The sequence below is a fragment of the Lepidochelys kempii genome, chromosome 11, assembly GCF_965140285.1.
Source record: "Lepidochelys kempii isolate rLepKem1 chromosome 11, rLepKem1.hap1, whole genome shotgun sequence".
Classification (NCBI taxonomy): Eukaryota; Metazoa; Chordata; order Testudines; family Cheloniidae; genus Lepidochelys; species Lepidochelys kempii.
The window spans coordinates 70,653,345-70,681,014 of NC_136390.1; the positions used below are offsets into that span (position 1 = coordinate 70,653,345).

General features: G+C 41.1%; 1 protein-coding gene across 2 annotated transcripts in view; it reads left to right on the plus strand.

Annotated features, from left to right (window-relative positions):
• DRC11 (dynein regulatory complex subunit 11) overlaps positions 1-20,381 on the plus strand; it is a 158,689-nt gene extending 138,308 nt beyond the window's left edge. For both annotated transcript variants that reach the window (XM_073306791.1, XM_073306792.1), the window contains exons 16-19: positions 7,416-7,502; positions 11,595-11,772; positions 16,142-16,380; positions 19,855-20,381. In XM_073306791.1, the coding sequence (XP_073162892.1) occupies positions 7,416-7,502; positions 11,595-11,772; positions 16,142-16,380; positions 19,855-19,995 (645 nt within the window). In that variant the 3' untranslated portion in view covers positions 19,996-20,381. The remainder of the gene's footprint in view (positions 1-7,415; positions 7,503-11,594; positions 11,773-16,141; positions 16,381-19,854) is intronic.
• The last annotated feature ends 7,289 nt before the right edge of the window (positions 20,382-27,670 follow it).

Sequence of the window (27,670 nt, forward strand, 5' to 3'; positions counted from 1 at the left end):
GGCAGCTGTGGGGGAACCGCAGGGGACCCTCCACCTGCCCATGGTGTGGGGCACCCGCCGAGAGCAACCCCCAGCCCATGTCTCCGCCCCCCAGACTCCCTTCCCAGGGCAGGTGGAGGATCCACAGCTGCCCCCGCAGCTCTTACCATGACTGGGCTGCGGCTTTGAGGCCCTCCCCCGCAGCTGGAGCCGGGTCGGGGATAGAGCCGCCTGGGCAGCTGTGGTGAGCCGGTGTGGAGTCGCAGACCTGCCACCTGTCCTGGGCCGAGCGGGGAGGCCGGGGGTGGGGACATGGGCTGGGGATTACTCTCAGCCCCCCCGCACCCCACAACTGCCCATATTCCCCTCCCCAGCCGGGCTCCACGCTGGCCTGGCTGGGGCCTCAGGGGGAAGAGGATGGAAAGGGGCCGGGGTCTGCCCCAGCAAAAAGTGGACATGCCATGTCCCGCTGCCCCCCACCACCACCAGTTCTGGCGCAACTGCTTCACATAGAAACCAACATACATGGGGAGTATTCTGCATATAACCATTTTCCATACATTGTGCCTGACTTATGTCAGTGGAACTCTACCCGTTTATGCCAGCTGAGCTGGGCCTCAGTTGTTTCTACTGATGCTGTTTAAATACATGAGCAGCGCTTCAGCAAACTGTACCTTATACAAAGTTTTCCGTGGGAGAAATAAGAGTCTGATTTATCTGACAAAATAAAAGGTTAGTGGAGGCCGCCTAGAAATGGTAGCAACAAATCCAGAGAAGAACAAGGGAAAAAGCTATAAGACATAACTCTCTCAGGCATGGAGGTATAAAAATGTAGGTAGTTTGTAAGCCACAACTCTGAGGCAAAAAATATAACTGGCAAGGCAACAACACTGAAGAGGGCAGCAATCAGATTAATCACAAGTACAGACACACCTCACCTAACATCTTTCCCAGGGCAGCAGGACACGGAAAAGGCATCATACAAGGAGCCACTGATGAGAAAGGGCTACTGGTACAGTACTGATCAGACTAAAGGGTTGGAAAAGTGGCCAGGAGGAAATACAGGCTGTATGTGTGTGCACACAAGCAATTTAGCTCAGACACAAAGCCAGACAGACTGAAGAGTGGACACAATAGTGCTCCTTCTGTTGAAACATACTGCATTCTATTTCAAACAGCATCAGTGTTGGAAGATTGAGTAACAAGGATATTGGTTATGAAATTTACCAAAGCCGAAGGCAAAGATAAATCAGTCCTTTCAGAACATTTGTGTTGTGTCTGTCTGAAATCGGAAAAAGATCAATAAGAAGTTACCCTAAAATGTTGGTAAAAAGCAAATTTTGTTAAACATTTTGCTGCTGTGAAATATTTCCCTACTCTGATTGAAATACTGATCAGACTTCTATTCTAACAGTCAGAAGGTGTACTCTCTTATGCATGGTGCAATGAAGCCTGCCTAAAAGGAAAACCTGTGAGAAGGTTATATTCATGAAAGGATGATTATTGCCAAATATCCAATGAAATAAATGTATAATATCATTTCAAAGGAAGGGAGCAGATTTATCTTTTTTTATCTCCTAAAGTTAAAATGTAATAAAAGTCAATCTGTTAGAGGATTTTATTATCATACTGTCTCTATAGCAAGCCAAAATATATTATCTGTAAAACCAATATCTGTTAAAGGAACTCAATTTTATGTTTTCCACATTCTTACTGACATCTTGTTCTACTTGTTACTTGTTCTAGTCAACCTCACACATTTGGACCAAATATTTATTTATGATTTTCATCAGTTTGATCTCACAAGTGCTTTATCTAGGCTTGTGCTATCAATATAGCAACTGTAGAAAATACAGTGATCAGGGGCTGGACTGAGCTGATTTTCACTGAACCGTCAATTTCTGCAGAAACTTAACTTTATTTTCTCATTTTAAATTAAGGCTGGAATCTTTGAGCTTGGAGGAGCTATAGATACTCCGCAACTCTGAAAATCAGGCAGTTTATTTGGGTGCCCATGTGTGGCATTAAGTGCTTATTGGCACCCAAGTTTGAAAATTTTAGCTTAAGTTTCTTACAGTTGCAGTTATATCGTTCCTTCCAAACATGAACCAAAGCAGTCTGGAGAGTAACTGAAATAATAGCTCTAAGACAAAATGTTGACAACAGAACCATGGAGCGGCAGAACCACGGTGGTTATCACCCATTATACCTAACAAAATCCACTTAGTAGTTACTTTCTGTTCTGCTTTAATTCAGAAATGCAGGGTAACCTAGTCCTGATTGGGCACATGCAAGAGAATTTGCCATGAAAAACACAAAGTCAGATCAGCACATGCAGATTGTATGCATTTTTGATGAATGGAGATGGACAGAAGGAGCAAGAGTTACAGCAAAAGAACATTTTTGTCATAAATGTACATCAGATTAGTAGCTGAAACTACAGTGAAGATCAATTTTTATCAAATGTTGCTAACTTAATGCAGTATTAGAAGGGTTAAGGAGCCATCTGCTGGTGACTTCAACAAATTGTTGAATGCAGCAATGCTAATAAAATTTCAATTATAAATTAATTATGTACAGTGCATTTAATTATCCATGGATTCAAACTACCCATGGATAATTCAAATAAAGCACTTTCAGGGGAACATACAGTCTGCTCTGTATCTGCCAACAATTTAAATTAGATACCAATGGATTATGGGTGTCTGATTTTTTTTTTTTAATTAGGACAAAAGCAGTGTGTTGGATCATGTCATATTAGCATATATGTGGAATTCTGCTGCTCCATGCTATGCTCCTCTGTTCTTTCACAGTTCATTGCTGTGAATTAGAAAGCAGAGATCATTGAAGCATCTGCTTTATTCAAGAGCTGGTAGAAACTAGGTTCACTCTCTACCTTGTTTTCAGTTAGCTTCAACCATGGGGAAATATAGCAAAGAAAAGAGGAACAGGGGTACCAAAAGAAAGAAAAAGGGTAAATGTTATTTAGAATAAAAGTGGACCCATAGCCTAGTTAGCAGTGCAAAGTGCTGTAACAGGTACAGGTCCCAAATTAAGCATTGGAGCCATCTGAGGAAGGAAGACAAGTGCCTCAGACCTCTCTAACAACCCCATTGCTGAAACAATATTGAGGAGATGGGGATTCGGAGGCAGCCTTCTTTGCTAGAGGAAAAGGCCATAGTGGGATCCCAGAGAATACCCGCAAAAGAACAGGATGTTGTGTACAACTTAAGTGAGTGTGTCCATACACAACATACCATGTTTAGCAGGGGATGTTCAGAAGAACTCGGCATTAGCCTAATCCTGTTCCCATTGATGTAAATGGGAGTTCACTATTGACTTCAAAGGAAACAGAGTTATACCACGGCCTGGTGCTCTTGGAAATCCCCACCCTTGTTCTCCACATGAACTGCAGAGCATTATCCACTATGTCGGGTAACAGGTATGGAACATGTTTTCCCCGTAACCTTTCCCTGGGCATCAGAAAGACTGAACTATCAGCTTAGTACAACCGATTTACCTTGGAAAGCAAAAACATCCATAAGGAACTAGTCCCCCTTCAATGTTCACATGCAGTTCCTCTTCGCATTAATGTTAGCAATTAGTGTAAGTATTAAGGGCGAAGTGACCCATTGCAGCAAGTGATTGAACAACTAATGGGAGACACATAAATATAGCAACAGCAGCACAGACCCCTAAATGAAAGAAGTATGGAAAACCCCTTGTATATCAGGCAACAAAATCTAATCTGTAGGGTGGGCTGATGTGTATGTGCATATCCTATAATTAGACTAAATTAATAGAAGACTAAATTGTAGCAATTAGCCCCAGTCCTGAGTAGGGGACCGGGAGGTAACCCTCCACCCCAGGGAAAGCACAATCCCTCCGCAAACTCCCATTCACTGTGGTCTCCCTGGCTTTATACTCAAGGGTGTATGGAAAGAGCAGTCCATGAGCTCCCTCTGTGCTTTGGAGCACAAGCTAGCCCTGAGGGGACCATAAAGTGCTAGATGACAAAAGGTTTGTTAGTTGTGAAGAGCTTGCTGAGGATTTGGGGATCTCTGGATAAAAGGTGCTTTATCATACAACCATAGGGTTAGAAGGGACCACAAAGGCCATCTAGTCTAACCCTCCAAGCAATATATGCAAGCAAGCAGCGTTCCCGCACTTCTCTGAATAGACTATATACATATACTGTCTGAACCCTTTAAGGAGCTTTGACTTTCTCGGTAACTTAACAATTTAGACTCCAGCCTAAGTTTTCTTCCCCAAGCTTGGCCAAACATAAGGTTTTTCAATGTATGACCTCTGTCCCAGGCCTTCATTCCCTCGCCTCCTGAGGAAGAGAACCCAACTCCTCTCATACCCTGATTGGAGCTAACAGAATCTACCTGTTAGTATGACTCAGCAATAGTTACATTGGAGGTCTCAAATACCTGATAACAAGATGACTCAGCAGAAGAGCCCTGCATCCCCAAATCTGCCATTCAGCTCCAATACAATAAAGATAAAAGTCTGCCATTCTGCTACAAAATAATAAAGACCAAATTTTCAAGAGTGCCTTCTAAATTTATCCCAGCAATGTGTGTGAAAGTTTCGAGGTGCCCAAAATATAACTGTGAAAATGTAGAAACCAGATTATTTGAAATTTAAGACCACGTGGCCTTATTGTTGCATAATTTTATACCTTTAGCCATTAATCCAGGTTATTTACTCCATATGCTCTTTGATCACTCTTCACACTTCATCTCTCTAATTATACATACGGGTAAATAGAGATGCAGATATCTGCCTATCTGCACACATGCAATTTTGGCAGAGTTCACATATAGTCATTTATCATCCAGTCTCTTTATTTTAAATAAATCTTCAGTATTATAACTCAACGTTTTAGCTCATGCCTTCCAATATTAGTGAAGATTTTCATTTCCTCAGGTAAAACAGTTCTAGTCAAGTACCAAACTGAGGGATACCACTGGATATTTTCCAGAATTGATGGATTATTTCCACTGAAGTATTGCATGTCTAAAATTGCATCACTTCCTCTTGGAACCATCAACAGTGAGAAAGGGCAAGCATACGTTTAGAAATCCACTTAAAATGACTACTTTCTAGTGGTTTTTTTTGTTTGTTTAGTGCAGCTGGAATGCCTAAACCCAAGCTAAGAGTACTTTCAAAAGAATGTTTATTTCTAGGGCTGGCTGGAAAACAACAATTCCATATCAGAAAAAAAAAATTTAAGGTTTTGAAAATTGTTTTTGTTCCAGTGCAGAGTGAAAATGAGACCTTTCAAATTTTTACATGGAAAAAAAAAAAGTCGTACTTGATAGCCTGATCATTAGGGCAATCACTTGGGATGTGGGAAATCCCTCGGTCAAATCCCTGCTCTGTCTACTTTGGAAAGGGACTTGAACGTGGGTCTCCCACATCCCAAGTGAGTGTACATGGGCTGTAAATCCTGGAATGGTCATTAATCATACATTAGCACGATGCGTAAAAGCTTCTGATATTTACATCCCCCTTTCCAGTCGCAACAGCTTCACCTAAAGAAGTGGAATGGAACATGATCTGGAGGATGGTGTGGATTGCACTCTCAGCAAATTTGCGGATGATACTAAACTGGGAGGAGTGGTAGATATGCTGGAGGGCAGGGATAGGATACAGAGGGACCTAGACAAATTGGAGGATTGGGCCAAAAGAAATCTGATGAGGTTCAATAAGGATAAGTGCAGGGTCCTGCACTTAGGACGGAGGAACCCAATGCCCAGCTACAGACTAGGGACCGAATGGCTAGGCAGCAGTTCTGCGGAAAAGGACCTAGGGGTGACAGTCAACGAGAAGCTGGATATGAGTCAGCAGTGTGCCCTTGTTGCCAAGAAGGCCAATGGCATTTTGGGATGTATAAGTAAGGGCATAGCGAGCAGATCGAGGGACGTGATCGTCCCCCTCTATTCGACATTGGTGAGGCCTCATCTGGAGTACTGTGTCTAGTTTTGGGCCCCACACTACAAGAAGGATGTGGATAAATTGGAGAGAGTCCAGCAAAGGGCAACAAAAATGATTAGGGGTCTGGAACACATGACTTATGAGGAGCGGCTGAGGGAACGGGGATTGTTTAGTCTGCAGAAGAGAAGAATGAGGGGGGATTTGATAGCTGCTTTCAACTACCTGAGAGGTGGTTCCAGAGAGGATGGTTCTAGACTATTCTCAGTGGTAGAAGAGGACAGGACAAGGAGTAATGGTCTCAAGTTGCAGTGGGGGAGGTTCAGGTTGGATATTAGGAAAAACTTTTTCACTAGGAGGGTGGTGAAACACTGGAATGCGTTACCTAGGGAGGTGGTAGAATCTCCTTCCTTAGAAGTTTTTAAGGTCAGGCTTGACAAAGCCCTGGCTGGGATGATTTAATTGGGGATTGGTCCTGCTTTGAGCAGGGGGTTGGACTTGATGACCTCCTGAGGTCCCTTCCAACCCTGATATTCTATGATTCTAAGAGCACGGCAGAAAAACTAATCCTAGTTACAATTTACAGCCAGCACTTCCGTCACGGAGCAATCTAACAGAGCTCGGACAGCAACAACTGCAATGTGATTAATACTTGGCAGCAGAATTCCTAAACCACTAGGGTTACTATAGCAATAGGAAGTGCAGTTGTGAAAAAGCCTGCTGCATTGCTGCCATCCTGCTGTGAGCCAGAGGTATAGTCCATCTAAGTTTTGATGTAGAAAGCACATTAATATGTGCACCAAATCTTAATATATTGTCTTAGTTCTTAGCTAAGCTGCTAATTGTGCAATGCCTTCTGAATGCTGACATTTCACATCAGCCTATTTTGCTTAACTACATCATGTAACGCTGCAGTACAGACCTCCTGTTGCACAAATAAAATATATAGCATGTCACGACAATGTACTAGGAGTTTGGTATCGAATTTAAACCAGGAGATTGTGCAATTACTGTGAGATAAACATATGGGCCAAAATTTTCAAGCCACATCTCAGTACATTACGTTAGATTCCTAAATAAAAGAGGCATGATTTGCCAAAAAGTGCTCAGCAATAAAGCCAATGGCAGCTACAAGCACTCAGCACTTCTGGGGGAAGAAAACAGTCTTCTTTGATCCCTAAACGTGGATGTAGAGTCAGAGTTCATCTATGACTAAAGATCATCTTTTCTGACCTCCTGCACATCACAGGCCACTCTACCCCACCAGTTATCCCTGGATTAGACAAAAGCAGTACCGCCCTTGGGAGACTAAACTACTGTGTGCCACAGGCAGAGACTAGGAGGGACCAAGGTGCACCAATGTCCAAGGCTCCTGCAAATGGCAGGGAATTGATTTGGTGAGATATAGCCACTATAACAGTAAACGCAGGCAGGGCAGGTTTGAAATTTAGCCATTTTAATTAACTTCATATATTTCCTCTCATTTCTCCTAGGTGGCTAAGCAGCTACAGCCTTCAGTCATCTGGATCGGAGACACAGAAAAAACATTCTACAAAAGAGTGCCGAAATCTGAAAAAGAGGTGAAGGGCTCCTGTTTGATTTCTAAACCTATAATAATTTCACATACCGTAGTAGACCTGACCCAAAGAAACAGGGGCATTTCCCAGCTTAACATGTACCACTACGACCAGACCTGCCAATGCTCACTTTATAATAGCTTGCCTCACTTTCACTTTTTAAAAGAAAGTCTCATGACCTCTCACAAGCTCTTGAAGAAATCACCTAAACTGGCCTTATTTAAAAGTAATTTGCCCAGTGCTCATGAGTGCTGATGGCACAGCAAGAGAAATAACAATGAAAGAAAAATGGAAGACCTAAAAAATACAAAGGAAGAAACTAAGACTGAAGACGAGCTTAAATTATTCAGCTTTATTTATCAATAATAAAGGAACAAGGACAAATCTGCACTGTAAAAACCAAGAGTATAGGTCAAACAGTTAAGTTTACAGGTTTTTATTTACCTCCTGGAATTCCTGTTTTAATTATTTTCTTTCCTTCCCATAACCAGCAATTTCCCACTAGTAAAGAACAGTAAAAACATGCAGAAACACACTGCATTTCATATAAAGCAACTTGTGCAACAGCAAACAGGGTCACATGGGACATACTCATTCAATTCACAAAGCTTTCAGGACTTTAGCCCCCATTGATTCTTTTGATTCTATGTCAGACTGAACCATTTTTAATTTTTTTTTATAAGGCAGTTTATATTTTTTGTCCGGACACAAATGCAATAGTTTTAAGATACTGACGACATACTGTCTTGAATTAGCCTGTCATTTCACAAGCTGTATAGAGTACTTATTTTATGACTTATGTATGTGGTGATTGATGCCCTCTGGTGGCTGACGTACCATACTGAAAGCAAATAATTCCCTAATTCTCAAATCTTGGTTGCAACTGCTATTGTAACGAAGATTGTGGGACAAATATTGCCTTGAGTGTTCATAGCCTTTGTCTACTGGCTTCCTTAGCAGCAGTCTGTGTGCATCCGAGGACAGAATTTCGCTCTGATATAACTTCCAAAATGCAATGCTAGGGACAGTCGTATAAATTGCACTCCGGTCTGTTCACACGTAGTAGAAATTCACATATTTCCTTGATGAAAATAGATGGGCTCCATGGCTGAGCTCGCTTGTCTCTAGTCTCACTGTTACACAAATAACACAAGCTGTATCCAACATTCTGAACCAGCGAAAGGAGTCTGTGTTCCTCCGATTAGCATTAACACGCAGTCTGAGCAGGCCTCAATTAGAGAACCCCCAACAGTAATGGCAGCATAGGGAAAGAGGAATCAAGGAAAATAGGTAACAGAAAGCAGAAAGGTAGCTGGAGATGGTAAGCTAAATTCTGCCTTTGGATACATACACAGTCACTGAGAGCCAATTGTACACCTCCCCAGGCAATGATTTTGGCACAATGGCTTAGATTGTGATAATAGAAAACCTTTTATTTTGTGGAAGGCCCATTATAAAACTGGCCTCCATTGCCCTCCTCTTTTCAGGTCAGCCCTTTCCTGCCTTTTCAGAATTGACAGCCAGATAGTCAAGTATTAAATCTGTCACGGTAACCCAGTTGCTGGGGGTGCAAGCAATAGTCACTGTCTTTCTTCAGAAACCTGGGGCACCTTCACAATACCCCCCACTTTCTCCAATCCAGATTTGGAAGACAGCTGAAACCCTGGGTCCCCTGTTCAATGGCCTTTCTTGCTACAGACATTTTTCTTTTAAAGTGAATGGGAGTATTATTAGCTTTCAGGATATATCCCTACAATACAATGGTCGAATATTATTTTCAAATATACAACAGGAGCTGTAGACACACTAATGCCAAAATGGCTTTCTAGGCTCCACACTGGAGCGGATGCGAACGTAGGCACTGATGGGGGGTGGGAGGTTGGCACTAGTACAGTCATTTAGATTTTAAAATCAAGATTCCTACATCTTGACAGTATGAGCTCTCACTGTAACTGACTCTAGATCTGTGGAAATACAGAAAGCTACTACCTCTACCAAAAAATGGATTGCTCAGAATGTAATGGCTGAATTAGGACTTAGCACAAAGACTAGGGAAAAGAGCAGAGGAGAATTTTTATTTTTGTTAATTATCTGACAGTTCCTGTTGCCAAGATACCCTTTCCAGTAGAAGGGATGTATTAGTGGCCTATAAACTAGGATCTCTAATCAGCAGCAATAGTTTAACCTGTACCATTTATTTCAGCGCAGTGCTAATTTTGGAGCCTAATTAGTGCCATTTAATAATGATAATTCTCTCAAATAACAGTTTTCATTTTCAAAACACTTTACTCACATTAAGGACTCCTTCCAACATCCTTATAAAATAGGCAAGTAAAAATCCAAATGTCTCCCTAAATATTGGGCAGTTGTGCTGCCAGTATGAACTGGCTACACACCCTTTTTAACACAACTGTGTGTGGCCAGTCCTCACCGGTAGCACAAACTTTTATTTTAAAAAGTGCTTTCAGTGATACTCTGGCTAGTACGAACAGGGCCAGAGAAGTGAAATCTCTCACCAAAGGCTACCTAACTAACCAGTGGCAAAGCTGGGGTAAAGCACTCAGGAGGCTGGTGTCTGAAGTCCTTATTTCAGACCACTAAACTGTGTTGCCCACTAACACGTCAGTTCTAATATTATTAAGCAATTGGCAATCTAGTAACTAGACTCTCAGTGTGACTTTGAAGAATGATTTAGAAAAAGAGAGAATATATATATTTTATCTAACTAAACTGGAAGAAAAGGATATTTCCTCTTCCCCTTGATTGTTCAGAGTTTTCTTTCATTTCTAATTTCTCCTCCTTTGTACTCTTTAATCCAAAGAATAAGCACTTCCCTCCTTTCAGCAACTGCTGGTACAAGCAGATGAAAAACTTTGCCTGGCAAGGGCATTCACAGTGCAGGATATAGTCCATCCTTGAAGCTCAGATACCTCAGAGTACATAGTTTCCTCCATATTTGCACTATGGAAGGCTGAGTCCAGAGCTAAGTTAAGGTCTCCCATGTTGCAGCCTGACATACAGTAAAAACAATAAGACAAAGTAAAATGTTCAAAAGACCCAAAAGTGACTTGGGAGCCTAAGACCCATTGACTTTCAATAGATTTAGGCTCCTAATGCCAGAAGCCATATTTTTAAAGGTATTTAGGCACTAACTTCAAAAGTATCTAAGCACCAAACTCCCATTGACCTCAATAGGTGTTAGGCACCAAAGTGCTTTTGAAAATCCCTTTGGGTGCTTAAATACCTTTAAATATTGGGCTCCAAGTGTCTTTTGAAAATAGAACTTAGGCTCTCAAATCACTTAGGCCCTTTTAAAATTTTTACCCCAATCCATTGCTTTGCAGAGCTGATTATTTTTTATCTACATGCATCAAGTTTATTTGAATTTTAAAGATACAATAAGACCACAGCAACATATAACCTCTGCAGGGCCCTGCTAACTAGTGATATAATATCTATGATGAAATATGACTGCAAACTATTGCAAATAAATAAGTACTAAGTTTACACAGCCAAGTGTTTAAGTTTATGCACTTGGAACTTTGCTAAGCAAAAATCATGGCAGAATGTGAGAAACCCACTTATCTCATTGAAAACACAGCTGCTTGTTTGTAAATCTAGATCTCCAAGATACAAGAGCAAACATTACAAATCCTAGCAGTTTTCTTGGTATTGAAGTTAACCAAGTACACTGATATTATCCAGCTGATATTAAGGGATTTAAAAAGAAAAAAAAAAAAAGAAGCTATCTTCCTCCTTCGTTCTTTTGCATTAGTCAGGGCCTTCAGATGAAACAGGGAAACACAGGAATTCAAAAAAGAAATCACGAATTCGTAATAGAAATTAAGTGCTGACTCAACCTGCAATAGGCAGACTTGACCCAGAAGGCAAAAGCTTAACTTAGTCCCACTTATGCTGAGTATCTCTTCTCTTTACACTAAGTGTAAATGTAAGTGTACCTCTGACAACAGAGAGCCATAAAGCTTTATATAGAGCATTCAGAAGGTGTTATTTTAGGAGTTATTTCACCTGCCTAACTCTAAAGGATGGGTGCTAACATTTCACTTTTTTCCATATATGTATCTGCTCCTGAAGATGGAACCTAAACGTCTGAAAAAGAATCTCCCCAAAATCCTGAAGAGTTTGAAAGCAGAGGACAGAGTCCTGGTTGTGGGGACTACCAAACGTCCCTTTGATGCTGACCTCCGACCTTTCTGCAAAGTTTACAAAAAAATCATTCTGATTCCCAGGCCAGACTATGCTTCAAGATTTGGCAAGTATATTAAATCATCATGGCAGAACAAGATCAGCTGTTTATATGAAAACATGCTAAAAAAAGAACATGCCACAGGAGGGATCCCTTTATCTGGCTTTTGTCAAAACACAATTTAACCTGAACTCACACACTGTGTGCACCTAGGCACCTGAAATTTTCAGTTAATGTTATGGTATAAGACAAGTTAAAACAAAATCAGTCTCATAAAAATGAAGAAAAAAGTTTTATTCTCCTGTGGCTGTACTTCACGTTATGTATTTGGGGTTGAGATACATTGAATCTGGACTTGGACTATTATTTCTGGCTCTATAAATGACCAGAACCCATCTGGGTGCTCATTTTGATTTTTAACCCAACTTTTTACAGGAAGTAGAGTCTGAACGGCTATGATTTCTAACTGGGTTCCACATTTTAAAGAACATAATTTAGGTTCTATTCATAAACTGCTTCATTTTTGGAATATTGTGTTTTATCACTATCAAAAATCCTTTGTTTAGGTTTATAGATCAAGTTTAAGATTCCAAGGCAAACTTGGCAGATGCCAGAAAAGTCACAATTAAGATTTAAGCCCTCCAGTCATCTCAGACTTCTCTGCACCCCAACTCTTCCCGTTGCCACACAGACACCCAAAACAAAGTATTATCTTTAACAGTTAATTTCCTGGAGTTTTGGTTCCTTGAAATCTTAAAGTTGCTTGTTATTTACCTATTCATTGCCATACATTGTGGCTATCAATTCTGTGGGCACTCACACAGTTTAAAACCACAAACCAGAATCAAACTGACATTTTTAAGACATTTTAAAAGACTTGCCCAACTCCACAGCAATCTGCTCCCCATCATTCACTCCTGAGTCCCACTAGCTATTGGTAAGATCATCTCTCTTCCTTTGATATCTTGGCACAGCTGTGAGCAGCTGAGCCACGTAAGTTGATAGGTGCCTGATCGAACTGGGAACGGACTGGTAGCAGAGCATTCTCAATTATGTGTTTTCATCTTTTGAAATCACTTCCCCATGGTTCAGAAGAGCCCAGACTTAGTGACTTTCAAAACTGCGAAAGCTATTTAAGTTAATTTAGGTCAATTTGGGTTGAATTACAGACCCCAGGGAACTTAATAGGCCAATCAGTTTCCCTTTGCATTCCTGAAAAAGTCTGGAATGAGGTGCTGTGGTGAACTAGAGGTCTAAAATTAAGGATCTTTCATCAAACTCCTCACTGAGGATATCCTGCCACCAATCCCCTCCTATCTGAGCCAGGGGCTGTTAGCATAAGCACCTCAGCTGCTCACAATTGCTAAAACAACAGACTTTCTTCATACTATTTTATCACTTGTGGTTGAAGTCCCAGGCAGAATTAAAACAGAATTAAAACAAACCACTTAAGTCCCAGCTGTACCACAATTAGTCATTTTGGGGCACTTATTTACAACATGATTGTGCCCCAAGCAAAGTACACAGGATTGCATCATACATTCACCATATTACCAACTCATACTACAGCTCTGGGAAGTCCAGCATTGTATTCAGGAGCTTGCTCACTGCAGTTTGCTGCAAGAAACAGCAAATTTTTAACTGTGTTAAGGGGCTACTCTGTTGCAACTCTGTCCCACATGCCATCATTTCCATAGTACAGATAGAACACTAGCCTCTAGACAGAACCAGACTGTACAACAACAGTAGGACATGCATGCTGCAGCCCTGACAAGTTAATAACAGATAAGGCTCTTCTTAAATTAGGGGAGTGAGACATGACTAGGATGTGGAGAAGGGAGATGGAAGAAAGTGAGTTTGAATAGTTCAGATCAGCCGCTGGGGGCTTAACCGCCATTTTATTACTCATCACTAATTTAGAATCCAAAAGAGAGTTACAACCAAAAGGGATTAAATCCTTAATCTGAGCATGCAAAGAAAAGTCACCACTGTCTAAATTTTAAGGTGCATAAAATTTGGGCCTTAATTATTTGACACTGCCCCTTTAAAATCATCACACACATTTTCACCAAACAGTAAGTTTATTCTTGAGATCAGACTGACAAACTGTAGAAAATCTTGCAACATGCTAGAGCACTTTCTTGGTGCCAAGCACCCTTAACTCCCCATTAACTCCTTCACATGAGGAACTCAGCACCTATCATGGCCAGTCCCCCAGTTTGAGACTCAAATCGAATTTTTATAGCTGATTTCTAACAGCCTTAAAACACCAGACATTGATAATTACAGCTGCCCACATTGCACACGTAGCCTGTAACCCTTCTACTTTTCTACAGCACAAGATCTTTCATTTATACCCAGTATGGGTACAGCAAACACACAATGGCAGTCATTGCATCTGGAGATCTGATATTAGTCATGATGTGCATCAGTTTCTCTTCTTATCCACGATCCTCGACTGCAGTGGAAGCTACACTGCACAACACAGGGAAACACAAAATAAATGTTCACCGCTGCATGTATCAATTTCCCTATTATGAATCAGTGATTCAGCCAATAGTTATTGAGACTAGGTATAAATCAAGTTGAAGAACACTGTTTTCTAGAATGAAAAACGAAGTCAGTGGTTATGAGTAAAAGTCCATAATATCTACATTACAGTAGAAGGAAAGGTGAAGCAGTTTTTCTCTTACACAAAGACTATTACTAGATGCTGCAACAGTCTCATAATTGTAACTCTCCCCATGCATATTATTATGCCATATACTGTGTCTTCAGACACAGATCACTCACGTGGCACAAACTGCACTGCCATGCTACACTACTACAATTTCAATCCTCTATATGCAATTTGTCTAAGTCACTATTTTCACTTGTTTTACTTTTCAGACAAAGAAAATACTTTTAAAAAGACTTTCTAGGGAGACATGTTTAAGAATCTGTGGAATCTGTGGTAGTATAAAGATTGGTTTCAGAGTAACAGCCGTGTTAGTCTGTATTCGCAAAAAGAAAAGGAGTACTTGTGGCACCTTAGAGACTAACCAATTTATTAGAGCATAAGCTTTCGTGAGCTACAGCTCACTTCATCAGATGCATATCGTGGAAACTGCAGCAGACTTTATATATACACAGAGAATATGAACCAATACCTCCTCCCACCCCACTGTCCTGCTGGTAATAGCTTATCTAAAGTGATCATCAGGTGGGCCATTTCCAGCACAAATCCAGGTTTTCTCACCCTCCACCCCCCCACACAAATTCACTCTCCTGCTGGTGATAGCCCATCCAAAGTGACAACTCTTTACACAATGTGCATGACAATCAAGTTGGGCTATTTCCTGCACAAATCCAGGTATTCTCACATCCCCCCACCCCCATACACACACAAACTCACTCTCCTGCTGGTAATAGCTCATCCAAACTGACCACTCTTCAAGTTTAAATCCAAGTTAAACCAGAACATCTGGGGGGGGGGGGTTAGGAAAAAACAAGAGGAAACAGGCTACCTTGCATAATGACTTAGCCACTCCAAGTCTCTATTTAAGCCTAAATTAATAGTATCCAATTTTCAAATGAATTCCAATTCAGCAGTTTCTCGCTGGAGTCTGGATTTGAAGTTTTTTTGTTTTAAGATAGCGACCTTCATGTCTGTGATTGCGTGACCAGAGAGATTGAAGTGTTCTCCGACTGGTTTATGAATGTTATAATTCTTGACATCTGATTGTAAAATCTTGATAAAGATTGTAATCAGCATGCCTTTGGGATCTATGCGTTCCCATACAAAGGGTGAAGGATGTTAGTCTTATTTATTAAGATTTTTTTGTGGCACCCACAAAGCACTAGGCACTTTCTAAAAATGTGGTCCTTGTCCTCCAGAGTTTGCAAGCTAAAAGACAAAGGCATGAGATTAATGCACCGTAGTATTTGCAGACATAGCCCTACACCTGTAAAGACATACACCTATCATTTTAAACGTGTGCCCAAGTCTTTGGAGGATCAGGGTCTTAGACACCTAAAACATAGTAGTGAGCCCTTGTACCTCTCATTGACTGTGGTGGAAGCTGCCTGCTCAGCACCTATTAAACTCATGCCATGGATGTAAGTGCCTAACTTTAGGCACCCTGGTTTAAAAATCTGGCCAAATTACGTTTATGCATATATACAGACACACATGGATATATACAGAGTAGATTAAAATATGCTTAGTTTAATTGTGTATTTCCCCCATATGTACAGGGTGCAAATGTAAATATCTATATATATATAAAATCAAATCTTTTTGGTTTGCTGATTGTACTGATGTCCTATATTTTCATTTTCCTTCTCAGAAAGAACTTTAGGTTCAAAGGAATTAGCCAAGTCACTCAGATTGCTTTTCCGTCTCCTTAATACATGTTTTCGGGTTTCTCTTCCCTCTTCTGTTGGTGATAAACAGTCTTATGGAAACACATCATCCTGCAGAATGGAGGGGCTGTCACCAAATCTTTGAACATAAGTTGCCTAGCAAAGGTTTCCGATGGTTTCACCCAGGGACACATCGTTTGTGCAGTGCAAACTGTCCTCAGTGAACGACGCCTCAGGCAGATGACTAACAAGCCGCTGACAGCTGCTGAGTTCCTGAGTTCCCTGGCCAGGCAGGACCCAGTGTACAAAGAGGAAGAAGAAACCTATCAGGTGAAATTAACATCTATGTAAACAATGTCACTTTCACTCTCCCTTTCAGTGTTCTCAGGCATCTCCCACATGTGTGTCCTCTAACTACAACCAAAACATGACCTGCTACAGACTAGCTGTAGTAAGCTGCATCTTTTAGAAGGTATCTGCACCTGAATGGGATTGGTGCCGAGTGTCTCACTGGGTTAGGTCTATTGTGTCTACTAATTGCTCATGCTGTCCCCTCCACTGTACAAGAGGCTCAGTCCTATCATGTATTGAGCAAAGGTGAAGTCAATGGATGTTGAGAGTACCTTGCACCGTTCCAGACTGCGCCCTTACACTGCAGCCAATAGCAGCATGTAAGTGCCCCTCTCTGCCTCTCACTTATCCTATGTACACACAATAAAATACTATGTAGGCTGGAAGGGGGAACTTTTAACAGCTATCAGTGCTGCACTCTGGTTTTCTTTCTTTACTTCTCCAGCAACGAGCAGTATGGAATTTCCAGCAACTTCAACACATAAAAATGACTCTAACTACACTGATCACCGATCACCTGAGTCTAAACCAAGCCACTGATTGGCTGGATTGCTCTCATGAGACATTTACATCTCTCTCTCTAACTTCTAATCTCATTTTGGTGCACACACTCCCCGAGTCAGTTGAACAGTCTCCAATTTCTATTCCGAAACATTTGACTCTATGAATATGGTCAGTACTTGAATACTTGAATTTGGCATTTTAGTCTTTTTGCTCACCCTTACTATCTGCCCAGTATCTTGCCTCGAGGTGTGATCAGTGTTGTACCATAGCAGGAACCATTCATCCCCAACTCCAAGTGGCAACCCACTAATGCCCTGAGGTGTGAGGCCTGGTATTTGTTGTTACTTTTTAACTCAGTTAGTGAAACAGCAAATGTTATTCCTACAAACATAACGGCACAGCCCCGAGTATGCTGGCAGCAATCAAATAACTTTGAATCTAGCTCAAATATTTCCCTCAATATCCCGTGGCAATGATTTCATTGCATTAAATAGATCCTTCTTTAAAATGTATTTCCTTTTACCTGTTTTAAACCCGTTTCCTTTATATGTCACGTACTGCAGCCCCTGTTCTTGTGTCATGGCACAGGGGAAATGATTGCCAAAATGGCCTTCACTGTAACGTTCAGAGATCACTCTTAGCTTTCTTTTTCACATTAATTAATTCAAGTCTTTTAATCTCTCCTCACATGGAAGTGACTATACCCTGAGCCTCTAATCATTTTCATTGCTCTTTGCTGGACCTTTTGTATTGCTTTGTCCTTTTTGAAGTGATGTGACTAAAACTTAAACCAGTATTCAAAGTGAGGATTAGTACACTGATGAATCTTTGATTTCTATTCCCTCTGAACATGAATCTCCCCATTTGACATGTGGTTATATTCTGCCACTGTTCCCAAAATGAATATAAATAATGGAAAATGGTGATAATAGGATTTCTTAAATTCAGTTATATACACCCATTTAAAAAGTGACCTACTTACTGCACCTATTTGATACAAAATAGTTAAATAGAAACAAACAGATCGCCTTATTGGATCAACCAATGGTCCAGCATCCTCTCCCTGACAGTAGTCAGTACAAGATACTTCAGAGAAAGGTGCAAGAAAATTATAGATCAGCATGCCCCCAGGGGAAGTTTTTTCTTAACTCAAGGAAGTCATTTGTTGACTTATGCCCTGAAATTTCAGGGTTCAAATCTCTTATAAACAGAAACCTGTGTATCTTATTATTCATTAGAGAAAATCTAATCTGGTTTTGATTCTTGCTAAGAGGTTGGCTTCAGTAATATCTTGGAGCAGTTCCACTCATTGCAGAATCTGTGAAGAAACTATTATGGGGACATGCCAGTAAACAGGTTAATTATTTAATTAAACTGAATATACAAAAGTAAGGAAAAGGAAACAATAGATGACACCAACAAAAGTTGGTGTTGGTCCTGCTTTGAGCAGGGGGTTGGACTAGATGACCTCCTGAGGTCCCTTCCAACCCTGATCTTCTATGATTCTATGACATTGTAAATCATTAACCCCACGCTGCCACATAAGGCAAACCCTTTGCTGGCAATATGGAGAGGGGGTTGGAGTAGGTCTCAATATTCCCTCACATTTACCACGTGCTGCCACATTGTTTAGTTAGTCCTTAATAATGTGTTCCTAAGAGTTCCATCACCAAGCAGAATTTCTTCAGAGAAGTCTAACAGCCCTATGGTTTCAAGGTGCAACGCCTCAAAAGTTTGTACCTAGCTCACAATGTATGTGCACCATCACTAGCCCCTTCCCCTCCTCATCCCCGACCCAAGTACAGTACAGCCTAATTATTCAAACCCACCTAAGTTTGGGTGGGATTTTTGTATAATACAGAGTTAGAAGAGGGGGTAAGATAGAGAGGTTTGAAGAGTAGGTATTCAGCTAAATCAGAAGAGTTAGATTGCGGGTCACATTATTATAGCTGTTCCACAACTGGTTGGCCATTTTGCTACTAATGCATTTTGTTTACCTGTTTAAAGCATTTAATCCACAAGACACTACAAGCCCCAACAGAGTCAACATCATTGTGAATGAAGATAGTGTAGGTGTAAGTGTGGATGGAGCGGAGCAGAGAGAGACGGGAGCTGGCCTAAGTAGGGTTCTGAGGTGAGAGGCAGAAGTCAAGACACCAGGGTACCGGTCCTTAGGCATCTGAGAGGGAAAAAGCCAAATTCATTCCTGGCATAACAAAAGAGATGAACATAGTGAATAGGTTTTTCATCATGCACACCAATATCTAGTCACATCTTGAGCTGCAGAACGGACCATGACATTGTTACTACAGACGCACATACTTCAAGCTTGGGGAAAGGTTATTTCCTGTGCACACCTGATTTCAAATATTACCAATTCAGCCCTTTTAAATTATTTTAATTATCCCAGAGAGGCCTTGTTGCCATTACAGTCCCAGAACTTTGCAAGTTTGCAAAGCAACCAAAACAAAACCATTTACGAGACACAAAACTATGAACAAGCACATGAAACCAATAAACAGCTTTTTAAAAATTATGATTTGTTTAACTTTCCCCTTGAAATGAAAAACAACTGAACAGATTTTAAGAACTACCAAAAAATATGCTCTTTATACTGCCAAGTTTCCAATCAGAGGTAATTTTGACAAGAGTTACATACCCTTGGAAATAGGGCTGATCATAGAAGTTCTAACACTCCCATAACTATAGCAACACAAGTGGCACAGCTAAGTGTTCATGTTAATGAGGGACTCTGAAAGCAGAGGATTGCTACACTTCTTGTTATAATGGTGTTCTCAAGAGTTCTAAGGATCTTGTTTCAGCTTGTCCACGAGCCAGCCAGGATTATAAGGTTTTTGTTAGGAACACTCCATCATACATGCAAAAGTTACTTAAATGTTCTTTCATGCTTTTTTTTCCTCCCCTCTAACCACTTATTTGATTCTCCAGGTCTGGTATGCCAAGACACCTCTGGGGAAAGCACGAGCCAGAGCACTGATTGAAGGTGAGGAAATGGGAAAAGGAAAAGGAAAAGGAAAGAATAAAGGGAAAAAGAAGGGAGGAAAGAAAGGGAAAAAGAAGAAAAAGTAATTTATTTCCTTGAGGAGATCTCATCTGGGAATACATCACAGGAAGCTTATTGATCCATTTCTCTGAAGAGGGATGAGGACATTAGAGACAACATACACAAAAATCTGTGGCCAGCTCTGAAGGAAGAATATATTTCTAAGTGTGTTCCATGAAAAAAAAAAAGTTGCAAATAAGATGAGACACCAGTGTGACATTTCACTCCAACAAGATTAAGAGCTAATGACCACTGACTTTCTCAAGCATCATTTATTCTAAAGAGTTTTTTTTTAATTACTTATGACGATATCATACTGTCCAGTTTTTAGGCAGAACTCCTTATTGATTTCAATGAGGAATTTTGCTTAAAAACTGATGTCGTGTTAAGAGCCTTTAATTATTTATTTTTATTTTATTAACTTAGATGCTTTATAAAACTAACTGCTTTCCATACCTGTATGTCTAGTGTATTATAATTTTCAATAAAACAGTTATAAAGGTCCTTTTTAATTTTTCTCTGACCGTGGGCTGTTACCAAGCACTTAATGTAGTCTACCATAGGCTGACCAACATTAGTTACAGAAGCATGTCCATATTCACATGAGGACCAGCACCGCACTTTATCTTTCTACAAATGTCACCATGCACAAACATTCACAGATACAAATGTTAGCAGAAAACATATAAAAAGAATCATACACAGAGGACATTCACTTGGGTGGCATTTATTTCAGAGTGTTTTTGAATACTGTTTTGTGATATTTGACAAGCTCGAGGCACAGTTCTGCAATATTCAGGTTGCTAACACTGTAAGAGGATTTTTTTTAAAAAAAAAAAGACTGGAACTTTAAGAAACCATGGAAATACTTCCATTAGTCCTAGATTTTAGGCTAAATTTGGCCTGACCTGTACTAAGTTTTTCAAAAATATGCACACTTTTATAGTATGGGCCCGCATCTTGCAAAGACTCACATTATACGCCTGAGCAGTTCCATTGACTTCAATGTAACAGATCCATTGACTTCAGTGGGACTTCTCATATGTATGACATCGTGCATGCACGTAAGTCTTTGCAGGATCGGGGTCATGGTTTGTGTATGTATAAGCTTGTAGCAACAGAACCTGAAGCTTCAAAAGCTTCAGGGAGACCCCAGAGGCTTCTGACAGACAGCTTTCTAATTGTTGGCTCCCTTGGGCATTTGCTATTGTTGTTCTTCTTGTTTAACCAATAGAATGCGGCAAGTCGAAGACTGAAAGCATTTATTCATGAGTAACTTGTTTAAGGAATTGATAGGAAAAAAATCCTTAAATGAATCATGCACTGAATATCACTTGATCAACAGAGTAGTCAAATAATGACACCATTTTTTAACAAAGTAGTTTACCCAAGGAAATTTACCTGAGTTATTCATAACTGGACCAGCTCTAAAGCCTTTGGAGGTGATTGCGAGCTGGAGCCACTACTGGGTACAGTACCATCAGTATGCCAGTGATACCTCAACAAGTCCTTTACCCAGCATCTAACAAAGACTGGAACCTGTACGATAGCTTACCATCTCACAGTCCTGGTGCTTCTTGGTAGGAATAAACACTGAGGAAATGAAAAAAATGTTCCACTGCACCTCAGTAGAGGGAATATGACTGCTTGTTATCAAGTTAGCTCACAAGCCTGGAGGTCTAATAGAACTCACATGTGCCCCTAAACTTACAATCTTATAAACCAGATAATACCTGCTTTCACCTCTCACTAGCCAAGTGATTGCAGCTTCGGTGTGGGCTTCATAATGTGTATTCTATCATGGCTATTTAGGTTTATATACAATGCTCATCATCACCATGGTGGCATAGTTCCTGTACATACCTTTGTTTTCGCAAAGCGAGAACACTGTAACACATGCTACACGGGATTACTCTAAAAGGCCAGCCAGCACCTTCATCTCATGAAGACTGCATCATCTCACTTTTAGATAAGGCAGCCCAGTGAGACCATAGTACACCTGTGTTCCATGCCCTCCTCTGGCTATCAATTCACTGCTGTTGTCGTTCTGGTGCGACAGGGTCACTGGGAATTAGGAAGGGTCCTCAGAGGAAAAAAAGAGACCATTTTTTTAAACAAGCTGCCTGTATTCTTCTGTTTGGTTTGTTTGGATCCCAAAGCTAAAGTCCTGAGAGAAAAGTGGGTCAGGGCTTCCCTTTCTCCCCAGTTTTCCACATCAGAGCACAGTGGTTCCAGGAAAAAAGACCCAAAAATAAACCCTGAGAAGTTTGTTCTTACCAAGAAAATGGTCAAAGTATGCTGCCAAAAAGGTGTGTCCTATTGAAAGGCCTAGGGAAAGACAAGCCTGCTTGTCAAGCTCCTCTTAACAAAGCATACTAGGAAGGGGAAGAGTCTGAGGCCCTATAACAGACTCTCTTACATCACAGTTAGTTCTAGAAAGGGTGTTGATACTGAAGGTGATACTAGCTTGGAAGAGAAACCTGGGCAAGAAAACATACATAAATCTCAAAAGCTTATGTGAGAGATTAACTGTCTATAGGAGGACCTTGGGAACCATATCCCTGAGCACAGTGGGAAGAACTAGTTGATTCTGGTTTAATAAACCCTCTCTTTTCTGCCACTGCTACCAGGGGGAAAGGGCATGTTGGCTCACTACTGCAGCTGGCGATACCTCAGAAATAGGCCTCTTTGGGGCCTAACCACTACAGGTCCTGAACAATTCCCATCATTCGTATATTCTTATCCTCCTCGCCCCTGTGAGGAAGTAATCCCCCAGTTTTACCAATGGGCACTAAGACATAGGGAAGATTGCCGACCCACCCAAGGCCCCACAAGAATTTTGCGGCTGAGCTGGAAATGGAACCCATGTTTTCTGAGGCCCAGTTCACCACCCTATGCACTGACCCATCCGTCCTACAACAGTACTTGCATTCCATGGAAATGAAACAATTCCCAACAGAAATCCATCTGAGCCTGACAATTTTTAGAGCAAAAAGCAAGATCTTTCTTTGTGCAGGCTTCTTTTTTCCCACCCCATCTGTAGCAGCTGGAATCCCATTGGTAATTAGTCCCCTGGCTGTTAGAGTCTTGACATGTAGTGAACAATGAAATTCTATGAATATGAACAGTGTCCTGTATTTAATTACTTGCACAGAACAGCTACAGAATTTGGTGTAATTTTTTACAGACACTCGGCGGCAGCTTGTTGGTAGCTTTACAAATTCAGGCATCCTGATCTTAACATATTCCAAATAAAAAAATCTCCAACTATCCTTCTCAAACAGTTCCAGGCTCTAAAAATAATATTGCTAATTTTTGTATTAACCTTTTGTAGTCTCTAAAGCAGGAAAACAAATTTGGACAAATTCTGCCCTCAGCCCCACTGACTTCTTACACATAATAGTTACGGTCAACTTCAACAGGGTGGCTCGGGTATTACTGATTGCAGAATATGAACTGATAAAAATAAGATTAGGGTGGACATAAGTAAAGCCATTATATAACATTCAAGTAGGTTAAATAGTATTATTCATCTAAAAACTAAAGTAACAATGGGTGGAATCCAGGAAGGGACTTCATCATTGCACCATTCAGCATTGCAACACGTAACGTTTAGGCAGCTAAAATATCACAGGAACAACACTGCAATACATAAAACCTGAGTTAGGCATCTAGGCTCCCTGTATAATGAATGGGAAGAGATGGGCACCTCGGAATGGGATCCACAAAAGCCAGCACACTAGGCAGCTCCCTGTCTAAGCTAGCCAGTGGGAGACCCCAATGTGCTAAGCCCTGCCCCTTTCTCAGTGATAGGGGCCTCAGTCCAGGATGCAGGGAGGTGCCTAGCTCTGCTAGCAATCCAAAAACAGGAACCCATGATCCTGTCTTAGGTACCTAGTTTCTTGCAGGAATGAATTAGGTGCCTGCCCCACTACACAAAATGGCTGGAGGGTGGTGCGACTGCCAACCTAATAACTTTTAGCGCAGTAGTTTGAGCGCTCACCTGGGAGGTGAGCAAACCAGGTTCAGATCCCCCCTTCCTGGCAGACCGGGGAGAAAGGATTTGAACGGGGGTCTCCCATCTCTCAGGAGCATGCTCTAACCATTGAGCTACAGGACAGTCCGATGTGGGGGTGTCTCTCAGTCTCTCCTGTGGAAGCTGTTCCACTGTGGATAAATAAAGACAGAGTGACTGGGCCAGACACAGAATGACTCTCTAGTCCAGTGGTTAGAGCTCTCTCCTGGGAGGTGCTTACAGGGTTCCGTGGGAGTTTTGTTGACCACGGTGGGGAACTTAGGTGCCTAAAAACAGGATTTAGGTGCCTAATTCTGGGTTTAGGCAACCAAGCAGCTCCCTGGATTCCATCCAACGTGACTGGCATAGTGTGTGTCCCCCTTAGCATACTGCTCCATTTCTATCCACGTAGGCAGAGGTACGGAGCTCCTCATGCCCACTCACATGCCTGCACAGCTCTGCATGACAGGAGAGAATCTGGCTTCCAATTTTTTTCCATGTGTTCCTCCATGTTATAGAAGTAATTAGATGATTCCATTTCTTCTCAATTTATCCTTCAACCGAATATCTCAGTTGTGCTCTACTGGCTCTGCCCTTGCAAGCCATAAAGCTGGATTGTACATGGATATTAATAGGACTGGGACTTGGAAACCACAATTGGCATATCTACGTAGCAAGAAAGAACATTATGGGACAGTTTCACTGGCTGGTTAAGCTAGGTTTACAGCTGACTTGCATTGCCAGAATGGCACACAGCCGCCAGGTTGCTTTGGTGTGTGTAAATGTATACCTACACCACCTCCAAAGAGCGTCAGTCTTGTAAAAAAGGTAGGGAGCAATTTGATTGCTATTTAAGTACAAGATATAATGATGATCCGAGAATGTGTAGCTATTTGACAATAAAACTGTTGTGTCAAGCAGGGGCAACACTCACTGTAATTTCAGTGTTAATGATTGAACTATGTAATTAAGTGGCCCCAGTTGATGCTCTAGCATTCGGTCCCACTGTGAGGCTAATAATGCTCATGAAAGTATTGCTGCTAAAGGTGTTCTGTGAGTCTTACATATTTGCAACAATTACAGGGCGGATTACTTCTCAGCTGTATATCAGATATAGTGTAATTAGACTCCAGCCTCTTTTTAAGTCTTCCTGTTACAGCCCTCTGATAGTACAGTTATTTACAATAGCAGTTAGGAGAAATGCTCAGAACACGAAGGGTAACTACTGCTCAGTTAACCTGGGTGACTGGCTCCTGGTTCCGAGCACCCAGGTTAGCCTGGCCTGGGTGCGAGTGTCCCAGTAACAAAGCCACACCCGCATTACTGCGCCCTGTTTCTGCACCCAGCTGGGTGTGACTGGGGGCATATCCCATGGTTCTTTGTGCTGAGATGCTTTAGGATTCTTTCCCAGGCAATTTCAGGAGAACTTGTCTGCCCTTTGGGAGAATTGTGGGAAGGCATTGGGGGATTATCAGCACTGGAGTAACACCTGGTTCTAACCTGTGCCAACAGCCAGGACAGGTTGCCCAAGGTTAAAGCACCTCCAAACTGAGGTCAGAGTTTTCTCTGTGTGGATGATGGGGAAGAAGGGTGTCTAAAACTCTGGTAAGAGCCTGGGTGAACTGTGCAGTGAAGACATCCCTACACTATGGCTCCTGCAGAAATGGGTGTTGCTACACAGTGACAGTACGGTGAGGCCAGCAGGGCTTACCCAGAGCAGACCAATAAATACAATGGTCAACGTTTGCAACACACAGGGTCTGATTTAGTGGTCACTAAATCACTGTAGTTAATAATACAATGGGTTTGATTCCCTAAACCATAACTTATTATTGTTTGTATTGCAGTAGCATCTAGGTCCCCACAGTCATGGCCAGGACCCCGGCAGGCCCTGCCTGTAGGAAAAAGCTGTTTATAACACTTGCCACATCTTGCAATACAGCAAATATTTATAATGGACAGCATGGTAGCTGGGCTCCCTACCTCATTCTAACATACCCATGGCACTTCTCTTGACATTTTGCATTTATGGCAAATGGAACACAGCTTCAAAATAATCCAGAGTTGTGGGAGGGGAAAAGTCCCAGCAGAATGGGTACATTTCTTATAGCAATGCCACTTTGCAACAGTGTAGAGGAAATCAGTGAAGAGTCTTCTGAAGGGGGCACAGTGTAACACAATGTCTTGCTGATTTCTCTATTTTACAACTCCCAACGGCATCCCAGTGCAAATGCGTGGAGCTGTCTGGCTGCCAGAATTGTTCTCTGTGTTGCCAGGAAGCTAATTCAAGAGCACCAGCAAAGCAGAGAAAGGAAGCTGTCATGCTCATTTATATATGTGAGTGATCTACAGAATTATTGGTTAAATTATTTAAGTGTCCCATTATTATTAAATTACTGGGCATTCATTGTAAGAACAGTCATAATACAGTAACTAATTTGGTATTAATGTGAATGTCAGAGTTTCATTGCAGTTATTCTGTAATTCATCATAAGATAATTTACCAATAAATTAATTGGCTTAATTGCTTTCTACAAACCCAGGAGAACTACATATGATATGACTTTTTTCAATGTTCATATTTCCTTCCTATTTCTTCGTTAATCCTTTAGCGGTCAATCTCATCAGGTGAAAACTGTGATCCGAAATTTTCAGGATACCTCTGTGCATTAAAGTTCCACCATGAGTAGGGAGCAGAATTGGACTGTTCTACCCCAGCAGAATTGGACAAAGGCATCTGCATTGGCCCTTCATATTTTCGCAGTGTTTTAAACATAGCTTTTGAGCTAATGTGCAATTTCAGTGTTTTGAAGTGGAAGAACAGACTTCAGTGCAGATATTTCAGGCTAGTAACAGACCTACAAACTTTCACAAGTTCACTGTAGTCTAGCGATTAGAGCAGAGATCCCAGAGTCTGAAGCCCTGAGTTGTGTGCTTGGCAACTAATTGTGTGACTTTGGCACATCATTTAGCTCCAGTTTTCAAAGGAGCCCATAAATTTGGATGCCCAGGTGGAGACTTCTAGATGTTTAAACTGTGCACCAAAAACTAAGCCCCCCAAAACGAATGGACTGTAGGGCCTAGGTATCTGTGCTTCGACTTATCCGTGTGTGAAATAGCTCTACTTCTAACCTATCTCACAGGGATGTTGTGAGGTTTAGCTAGTGTTCGTACAGCATGCTGGAGGTCTTTGGATAAAAGGTCCAGTACAGATTACAAAATATTTTAAGTTTGTTTCTGTTACAATAATGCAATGTGTTTTTCCTTAAGCTGAGGCACTTACAAACGATAGATAAGCCTAAAACGACACATGTCATTTACCAGTAGTATTTGGAAAAAGGATGGATAAGAAGCTGAAACTATTTTGCCATTGCACTGAAAGTTTTAGGCAAATAACCTCAATACCAAAAAAACAAATGTCACCTTAAAAAACAAGAAATAGTCTCAGATAACAAATGCATGAACTCATTCTCCGGGCTGGTAAGTTCATGGTTTGCATTTTAGAAATAAAATTCCTACAAAGGATTACAATTAGATAATTGATTAAATTAGATAATTAGATTACAATTAGATAATAGTAAACTAAATCAATTTCTCAGAGCTGGGAAGGCAAAAGCCATGTATTGTTGCACGCTAGTGCTACAAATAAATAGTTTATATTCACTCATTAATTTCCATCCAACATT